General features: G+C 49.5%; 1 protein-coding gene across 1 annotated transcript; it reads right to left on the bottom strand.

Moving 5' to 3' along the window:
• Nucleotides 1-3,775: 3,775 nt before the first annotated feature.
• On the bottom strand, nt 3,776-9,844 carry LOC129713582 (maestro heat-like repeat-containing protein family member 1). The gene has a single exon (XM_055662744.1). The coding sequence runs from the start codon at nt 8,892-8,894 to the stop codon at nt 3,981-3,983; it is 4,914 nt and encodes a 1,637-aa protein (XP_055518719.1). The 5' UTR covers nt 8,895-9,844; the 3' UTR covers nt 3,776-3,980.
• Between the last annotated feature and the right edge of the window lie 458 nt (nt 9,845-10,302).

The following is a 10,302-nucleotide window of genomic DNA, read 5'->3' as shown; positions in this document are numbered from 1 at the left end:
TGAACTAAACTGCATTGTGCCATGGGGGGGGGGGGGGGGTCGAGTGTGGAACTGGTGTGGTTTTAAAGAACATTTGCAGTCAGGTCTGAAGAAGGGTCTCGATCCAAAACGTCACCCATTCCTTCTCTCCAGATATGCTGCCTGTCCCGCTGAGTTACTCCAGCATGTTGTGTCTATCTGGGTTCCATATGATCAGGTTTACCGACATTGCCGCTGGCATGGCCTCCACGCTTCCCGCTGTGGTGAACGGCAGTGCCAAGTGCGGGTCCAGTTAGCTTCATTGCCAATATGTAGCGGGAGCAGGACAATGACATGGTGACTTGCTGAAGCGTACACACACACACACACGTTTCAAAGAACCAAAGGATAAGGTGTGGGAGAAGCAGCATCACCTGAGGACGGACTGCTCAGCATTATAGAGGGGGAGGTGAGATGGGAACAGGTGCAGAGTCAGGAGAGGGCAGAAGGGACAGGGACTGGGTGGGGGGGTAAGAGGGGAGGGAGAGGGTTAGGGGAGATTGTGGTTCTGGTAGGTTGGGGTCGGTGGCGTGATCGGTAGCAGGAGGCAACAGATCGGGGATGAAGCTGAGAGGGGAAAGATTCAACAGGGACCTGACGGGCGAGGACTTTATTCCTTGTAGTACCAGAGGCTGAGGAGTGTAAAACATCATGAGGGATATAGACAAATAGGGGAATCAAGGACCAGAGGACATAGGTGGAAGATGAGAGGGGAAAAGGTTTAATAGGAACCTGAGGGGCAACATTTTCACACAGAGGGTGGTAGGTGCCAGAGGAGGTAGTTGAGGCAGGGACTACAACACCATTTAAAATATATTTGGACAGGTATATGGATATGAAAGGTTTAGGGGAATATGGGCCAAACACAGAGAGGTGGGACTGGCATCGATGGAGCATTTTTGGCTAGAATGGGCATGTTGGGCCGAAGGGCCTGTTTCCGTGCTGTATGGGTCTGTGACGATAATATTCTGGAGTGATTCAAGAGTCCAGAGTGGTTATGTGTCATATGCACAGGTCGGCCACTGATTTTACGGCAACTGAAAGCTGGAAAAGATGCGGAGAAGATTTACGAGGATGTTGCCAGGACTAGAGGGTGTGAGCTATAGGGAGAGGTTGAGTAGGCTGGGTCTCTATTCCTTGGAGCGCAGGAGGATGAGGGGTGATCGCAGAGAGGTGTATAAAATCATGAGAGGAATAGATCAGACAGATGCACAGAGTCTCTTGCCCAGAGTAGGGGAATCGAGGACCAGAGGACATAGGTTCAAGGTGAAGGGGAAAAGATTTAATAGGAACCCGAGGGGTAACTTTTTCGCACAAAGGGTGGTGGGTGTATGGAACGAGCTGCCAGAGGAGGTAGTTGAGGCTGGGACTATACCAACATTTAAGAAACAGTTAGACAGGTACATGGATAGGACAGGTTTGGAGGGATATGGACCAAATGCAGGCAGGTGGGACTAGTGTAGCTGGGACATGTTGGTCGGTGTGGGCCAGTTGGGCCTAAGGGCTTAATGACTCCATGATGGTCGAGTACCTCTGATGATCCGGGCAAAATTACAGTCTTTTGGGATGCGTGCCTACTTTCTTTGTTAATTGTTAATTCTTTATTTGAAGTTTCTAGCAGTCCATGGTGCTTTCAAAACATGGGAAGAGGATAATTCAGCGGGTTCAGCAGCATCTATGGAGCGAAGTAAATAGGCATTGTTTGGTCCCGAAACGTTGCCTATTTCCTTCGCTCCATAGATGCTGCTGCACCCACTGAGTTTCTCCAGCTTTTTTGTGTACCTTCGATGTACATCTGCAGTTCCTTCTTAAACAGGAAGAGGATAATTAGTGGGAAAGGGTCATATTGTTGAATTATTAGTCCGTGACCTCTGTAGGTCTGGCAAAATGGATAATCGGCAAGGGTCTGGAACCAAGAGTACTGGAAAATCGGTGGTGGACCATACCTGTAAAGGAACATTGAGATACTTGCAGCAGCATAACATACCTGTAAACGCAATAACACACAGGTAAATGTACAGTAATTAATAGTCATCAATTTTAAAAAACTAATACTCGATAACCATTACAGACTATTCATTTATTACAGTATTGATTATTGCAAACAAGCAAAAATAGTACAATTGTCAGAGGATTGCAAGTCCTAATAGTTTTTTTTTTAGATACAGCGCGGAAAAAAGGCCCTTTGGCCCACCGAGTCCGCATCAATAGACAATAGACAATAGACAATAGGTGCAGGAGTAGGCCATTCGGCCCTTCGAGCCAGCACCGCCATTCAATGTGATCATGGCTGATCATCCCCAATCAGTATGCCGCTCCTGCCTTCTCCCCTTATCCCGACTCTGCTTTCATTAAGAGATCTATTTAACTCTCTCTTGAAAGCATCCAGAGAATTGGCCTCCACTGCCTTCTGAGGCAGAAAATTCCACAGATGCACAACTCTCTGAGTGAATAAGTTTATCCTCGTCTCCATTCTAAACGCCTCCTCCTAATTCTTAGACTGTGGCCCTTGGTTCTGGACTCTCCCAACATCAGGAACATGTTTCCTGCCTCTAGCGTGTCCAAGCCCTTAACAATCTTATATGTTTCAATAAGATATCCTCTCATCCTTCGGAACTCCAGAGTGTACAAGCCCAGCCGCTCCATTCTCTCTGCATATGACAGTCCCACCATCCTGGGAATTAACCTTGTAAACCTACGCTGCACTCCCTCAATAGCAAGAATGTCCTTCCTCTAATTTGGAGACCAAAATGCACACAATACTCCAGGTGTGGTCTCACCAGGGCCCTGTACAACTGCAGAAGGACCTCTTTGCTCCTTTACTAAACTACTCTTGTTATGAAGGCCATCATGCCATTAGCTTTCTTCACTGCCTGCTGTACCTGCATGCTTATTTTCAGTTACTGATGAACAAGAACCCCCAGATCTCGTTGTATTTCCCCTTTTCCCAACTTGACACCATTCCGATAATGATCTGCCTTCCTGTTTTTGGCACCAAAGTGGATAACCCCACATTTATCCACATTAAACTGCATCAGCCATGCATCTGCCCACTCCCCCCACCTCTCCAAGTCACCCTGCATCCTCATAGCATCCTCTTCACAGTTCACACTGCCACCCAGCTTTGTGTCTTCTACAAATTTCCTAATGTTACTTTTAATCCCTTCATCTAAATCATTGATGTATATTGTAAATAGCTGCGGTCCCAGCACCGAGCCTTGCGGTACCCATATCGGCACTGCCTGTCATTCTGAAAGGGACCCGTATCGACCTGCGTTCCCCGCACATTAACACTATCCTACACACACTGGGGACAATTAGCTATGAATCCAAGACAATTAACCAACAAACCTGCACGTCTTTGGAGTGTGGGAGGAAACCGAGGTTCTCGGAATATACACAAGCAGGTCACGGGGAGAACATACAAACTCTATACAGACAGCACCCGTAGTCAGGATCGAACCCGGGTCTCCGGCGCTGTAAGTGCTGTAAGGCAGCAACTCTACCGCTGCGCCACCGTGCCGCCCTAATAGTATAATGTGACCAGATACAGATGTCCAGCAAAGATACAAAGTCCCAGGAAGGAAAATGGAGAGAGGGGAGGGAGAGGGGCAGGGGGTGGTGATGGGCTTTGGACGGGCATGGAGAGTGGGTGGGGGGGAAGGGGGAGAGGTAAGGTCACGAGATAAGCAGGAGATGAATCTGAGAGAGAGCACAAATGGCCACGAGTGACAAAAATATTTTAAACGGCAGAAAATAAAACATTTATTCTTTAATTATAAAATACTATTTTCAAATAAATCCACTTTGGTTTCAACACGGCCTGTTGCAGGAGGAATCCTTGCAGGGACACTGTGTGGAAGTGTTTCAAACCAGACAGCTTTGCCTTTAGGAAGGTGAGCCCCGTGGTTTTCTTCTCCCCGTCTTCAACTCAGCTGGTGCTGGTGGTCCAATGGTCTAATCTAGTACATGTGGAGGTGGCGGATGGCTATTGCTGCCTTGAGGCGGACACATCTCACGGGGTCTGAGAGCAGGGTGCAGATCTCTTTGCAAACGGAATCCGCGGAAAGCTGCGTGGCAAACTCGTCCACCCCATCGTGCATCAGCAGCCCGATCAGAGTGACCGCGTTCTGTCTGATCTCCGCCTGGGGGTTGGTGAAGAAGGCAGCACAGTTCATGATGTAGGAGGGCACCCTGTCGGGCAAGTCTTCACTGATGTGTTGGGACACTTTGCTCAAGTAGGCTTCATAGTCCAGCGCGGAGTCCTCCGACGTCACCTCCTGGAACACGCTGCCCAGGCTGTCCGAACCAACAATGGGACCCATCAGCTTCAGCACTGACCTGCACACTTTGGTCACCTCCATGCTCTCATCGTTGAGATGCAGGAGCAAGTTGATCAGGGTGACGTGGAGATGTTCGGCCAGCACAGGGTTCCTCTCCGGGTTTCCAAACCTGATCAGTTTCCCCAGGACTTTGAATGCAGAAGCCCTCATTTTCTCCAGCTCGTTGTCGAACAAAGACTCGATTGTAAGTGCCACATCGATCAGAGTGTAATCTGCAAAATGCCCTTGCAGGGAGTCCAGGACTTTGGCAATGCTGGACATGGCTTCCATGGCCATGAGATTGTTGGACTTCCAGTACTTGTGAATCACTGCGATCAACGCGGACAGTAGCTTGTGGGAGTATTTTTCAATGTTCAGGGCTGCCCCAGCTGCAGTGTTTCCCAAACCCCTGATAGCGAGACCCTGGATGGTGGGCGAGGTGTCAATCAAACATCGGAGAAGGCTGCCCACCAGGGTGTCGGCCAGTGACAGGTCCATCACCACCGAGTGGTTCAGGAGCTCGGCAAAGAATGCAGCCACGGCTACTCTCTGCCTCTCCTGCAGGTTGGCCAGGAAGGGAATGAGTTCCTCCACGATGCTGATGAGATGGGGCACAGCACACACCGCCATCTTGTTGGCCAGAAGCATGACCCCCTCGTGGTGCCTCCCTGGAGTCTTGATCAGATCCCAGCCCTTCTCCTCCATCGCGCTCGCATCCTCCCGCATGCTGTCCCTCAGCAAAGCTTGGAGGATCTCCACCATGTAGTTGCAAATGTCAGCATTGCCAGCTCTCTCGGGCAAGGTGGAAGACTTCCTCTGCTTTGGGGTGCGTAGGAAATCTCTGGAGCAGATCTGGACACTGGAGCTGAGGAAGAGTAGAATAACACAGAACAACTGCGGGTACAGGATGTTAACTGCATCGTCTGATTCCGGACAGCATATCATTGCATGGAGAGCATGGATCACTGCTAAAGACTGCTGTGTGGTCAACACCATCTCCTGCATGAGAGATTCTTTGTTGTCATCATACATTAGCTTCAGGTTATTGAGGAGGTACTTGATGGAGGTGGTGGCCAGTGTACTGTCACTCAGTAGGGATCTCCATATGTCGTCCGTGTACGTCTGAAATGGGATTTGGTGCTTGAGGAGATAAGGCAAGACCATCGGCACGTTTTGGGAAGCCAGGATGGAAATGGAATGTATCACGGAACGTGTTACGTGTGGCTGTGTGATCAACTGCAACTGATGGTAAAGGGATTTGATGACTCCAGGAATGTCGGTGAGGATGGTTCCGCAGTTCCTGACGAGTACGTTCACAACTATAGAGGCCGCATAGGAGCCATTCAACTGCTCCTCAGCGAGTCTTTCCGAAATGGTGAGGAGCAGTGTGTTGACGTGGGCGTGGGGCACACATCTGGAGAGGACTTTGCCCAGATCTATGCACACATAAAACAGAGCCTCAAAGTCAGTGTCCTTCAACCCAACCTTGATGGTCTTCAGATGTTCCACATTGCTATCTTTATGGTCCACTGGAAAGCCCACCAGCCGTAACTGCAGGCACAGCAGAACGTACAAACACTCACTGGCTATTTCCCTTACAGCGAGTGATGGATCTGAGCACCGCACCACTGTATAGCCAATCATTTCCACAAAACTGTGAGATAAATCCTTCTCATTAACGACAAACGTATCCTGATAAAATGTCAGCAGATGCAAAGTCATCATCAGGGACCTTTCCCGTTCATAGTTATTGGTGGATTCGATCCAAATCACCAAGAAGCTAAAGAGATATTGAAAACCTTTCGGCGACAAATCCAAACTTAGAAGTTGCGTCAGAAGGTCCTCGAGAGCCATCAGTGTTGCATTATAAAGGTCCTGCCTCTTCATCCTATCCACTTCTCTGCTTTCACCGGCCTCCAATGATGGCAAGCTGAAAATGCTGTTCAGGCATAACTTAATTAGTTCACCATAATCATTTAGTACAAACACGGGCTCCACGTTGACGAGGCATGAGCTAGCATCCATGGCATCCTTTCGAATGTCCGTTGTCAATGAGTCTGTGGGCTCAGCCTTGATAAACTCTTGCATGTAGGTGAGTAGCTCAGTCTTTCTGCTCAACTTGTAGCACTGTTGCCCTTCCCCACATTGGAAAGCTGTGGCCAGAAGCGTTACAGTCTTTATCAGACTTAACTTCATCATTGGGTGCCTGACCGGAACCTTCATGCCCAATATCTTGATGTTGAAATGCTTCAAAACATTCTGCAGAATATCCGTCTCTATTCTGGGCAAGATAATATCCTTGGGACAATGCAGGATTATGTACCCATAGCATAAAATCAGTGTGCTCTTCACCTGCATTATTCCAATGTTACCATGGTCTTTCATTATCTGGTAGAAACTCGCAGTCTTTTTAAAAATGTTCAACTTGGAACAGTTTTTCAACACAGTTAGGGAGGTCTCCAAGTGAGTTTGGGCGCAGTAGCCAATTGCAGTGGCTACACCTTCTCTTTCCAAGTCTTTGTCATGTTGGACAATCTGGAGCATCACTTGGAGTTTCCTCTTCACCACGCCATGGCTTTGAGTCAGCTGCAAGGTTATGCCCAGACACTTGTAGAGGAAGCCCTTCTGCTGCGAAGAACTGTGGCTCCTTTGAATCTGTTTGGTCATCTCCTCACTCAGGCGGACGATCCAGACTTCGTCTTCTATCTCCTCCAAGGTCCGTGACAGGACCTGCAGCAGTTTCTGCTCCCACTCGTTCTGGACCAGATGGTCCTCTGGACATTCCTGCAGATAGTTGACCAAACCCGGGAGCTCCTTGTCCCACACGTTGACAGCAGCCGGGTGGACATTGATGCCCAGGACCCAGAGCAAGGACAGGGCCGGGGCTCCCTGCCCCCTCCCCTCGTAGGGGGACGAGGACACGGCCAACAGACGAGTCAGCAGGGCCTGGCGGTTCGGCAGATTGGTGTGCTCATCGTAGTTCAAGACAAACTCCGTCTCCCCAGCCTGCTGCTTCTTGCTTCCCAGATAAGCCAAGGAGCTGCAGACAGCAGCCAAGGCATTGGTGTACCTGGCTGGGACAACAAACTCCAACAGCAGTGGCCATAGGACATTGTCTATCATGGTGGTGGCTGTCAATCTCTCCAGCAACCGCTCGTACAGGCTCTTCAGTTCCCCGTCTGTAACCCCGCCCTCGTGTGGCTCATTGTTCCCCCTGGTCCTGTGGCTCTCCCCGTCCTCGTCCTTGGCGAGCGCGCACTGGTCAACGATGAACCGCACTAGCTCCACCCCTCCCTCCAGCTCCAGGTAGCCGTGGCTGGCCAAAGCTTGCACCAACTGGCTGAGGAAACCCTTCACCCTGTGGCCGCTCCTCAGGACCGACAGCGAGACGCTACTCATGATCTGGCTCTTGTGGGTCTCCACGGAGGCCGGGACCATGTTGATGAGATGCTTCAGGATGGCCAAGGCTCCCAGCTGGATTTGGTCATTGGAGATCTCCAACTGCAGCAGAAGGAACCTGGCGATCTCTTGCCCAAAGGAGGAACTGAGGATTTGAAAGCAGCAAAGGATTTTACTTCGAAGGCATTCTGACAGAGCACTGGTCGGGTGATCCATGGAGATGCAGATCTGGAGGTGTAATGTGACCAGCAGGTGTTCTAGGTGGGATACCAGCATCTTGCTGTTCCTCTCCAGGGCAGTGCAGAGTATTCCACACAAGCCCTTAGTAACGGAGAGATCACTGTACGACTTCTGGTACAAGGACAGGATGGCTGGGATCAGAGCGGGCAGCTCATTCTCTATTTTATCACTGGGGAGAAGATAGATGATTTGGCCGATTGCTTCCACCACCCCCGTGGTCATCTTGGGGTCTCTTGAGTTCAACCAGGATTGGAAGAGTATGTCGTAGGCACTGGAAAGCTCACTGACGTAGAGACACTTCTTTGCTGGGAGATGCGGGTCTGAGTTGTAGGTGAGAATGCTCTTGCTGAAATGGCCTAGAGCATAGCAGAAGACCCACCGCATCCTTTTACACGTCTCCACGTTGAGTAGGCTGAGGATGGTGTCCAAGATGGGCTTCAGCAATGGGACGATGCAGCAGCCGTTTTCAGAGCACAGGTTTGCCAGGGTTAAGATCACGTAGAATTTCGCTGGGTTCTGTCTTTGAAGCATCGATTGCAGCTCCATGAAAACCTCAATGGGAAAACTGGAGCCCAGGACAAGTAGGAATTTGCTGGCACTTTCTCTGTGCAAGTCATTAATGCCGGTCATTTTGGACATTTCCATTGAAGCCATGGCGATCATTTTCTTGGACAGCGGACGGCTCAAATTGCGGGTGTTCTCCTTCACGATCAGCACCACGCTCTTCAGTAACGTTGTACGCTGCGACATGGGCAGAGTCTGGCGCTCCATGAGAAAGTTGTGAAGAAACAGGAGGACCCTCTTCCGTTTGATCCTCCCCAGTTCCTGCAGGGACTCGATCACTCTCTGCCTCACCAGCTCACTGCTGTCAGGAGACATGCTCAGGAGGGCACTTATCCAAACTTCCACTTTCATTCTCGCCCCCGTCTATCATTCACTCTCCCGCCAATCCCACCAGCGCACTTCCCCAAACTCCGGAGGTGATGCTTACCCGATCCCTTCGCTCCTTGCAAACAAGTCTGTTATTTCCCCCAAAAGAGGCAGGAATTTTCTCTGAGCACTCTTCACCAAAATTCCCAATCCTGCAGTCACAAAGTATTTATTTTGGATTGATCGATAGGCAGGTACACATGGAAACACACCCTTCGGCCCACCAACTCCACGCCGACCATCGATCGCCGATTCACGCTAGGTCTATGGTTTGTTTTATTTTGGGGAAATGGTAAAAAGTGGCTCAAGTTCCATTTATTCACCGGGTGATTGTGAACCAATTATTTAACTAAATCTTCTTCCTGTTGATAGAGTCGGTGAATCTTCTTCAACTTAATGTTTAGCCCGTTGCCATGAACTCACTCGAAGACTAATAATTCCTTTTCGATCTAACTCAGTAGAAGTGGAGTCCACTGTGAGTGTTTACATTGGCAATTGTGGTGTCAACATACACTTGGAGACCCAGCACATGTTGAAAGTATTGGCTTAGTTTTCTCTGCTCAAACTCAAGTTCAGGGCGCCTACGAACTGAGCTTGTTTGTACTTAAGCTCAGAGTTCGTTGATCCTTGCTCGTGGATTCCTATTCTGATGGTCGACGTTGTTTTGAAGAATTGGGTGATTGTTGATCTTAGAGATCTAAGATTGATCTAAGATTGTTGATCTTAGAGTTGGTGTTCACACACACACAGAGCAGAGCAGTAAGGCTGTCTTCACCACAGCTCTCAGCTAGGCCCACGGGCAGCCAATTGGTACAAGCACCATCTCATTGTGATGTCATGTGACCCGTCTGTCACATGACCTCCCAGGTGATGACCTCACCACTAAGGACAAAAGTACAATTGACTGGGTCACATTAGAAATTGCTGTGAAAATATTTTCCTGACTCCTTGTTGAATGGAGATGGAAGAAGTTTACTTGGTTTGGTTTCATTTAGAGATACAGTGTGGAAACAAGCCCTTCCAGTCCACACCGACCATCGATCACCCGTTCACACTAGTTCCATGTTATCCACATTCTCATCCACTCCCTACACACCAGGGGCAGATTGACCTACAAACCCGCATGTCTTTGGGATGTGGGAGGAAACCAGAGCACCTGGAGGAAACCCATGCGGTCCTAGGGAAAACATGCAAACTACACACAGACAGGACCCGAGGTCAGGATCAAACCTGGGTTTAGATTAGTTTAGAGAAACAGCCGGGGAGCAGGCCCTTCAGCCCATCGAGTTGGCACCGCCCAGCGATCCCCGCACACTAACACTATACTACACACACGAAGGACAATTTATATTTATACCAAATCAATTAACCTCCAAGCCTGTACGCCTTTGGA

Source organism: Leucoraja erinacea, chromosome 36 (genome assembly GCF_028641065.1).
Source record: "Leucoraja erinacea ecotype New England chromosome 36, Leri_hhj_1, whole genome shotgun sequence".
NCBI classification, from domain to species: domain Eukaryota; kingdom Metazoa; phylum Chordata; class Chondrichthyes; order Rajiformes; family Rajidae; genus Leucoraja; species Leucoraja erinaceus.
This window is presented reverse-complemented; position numbering and strand designations above follow the sequence as displayed.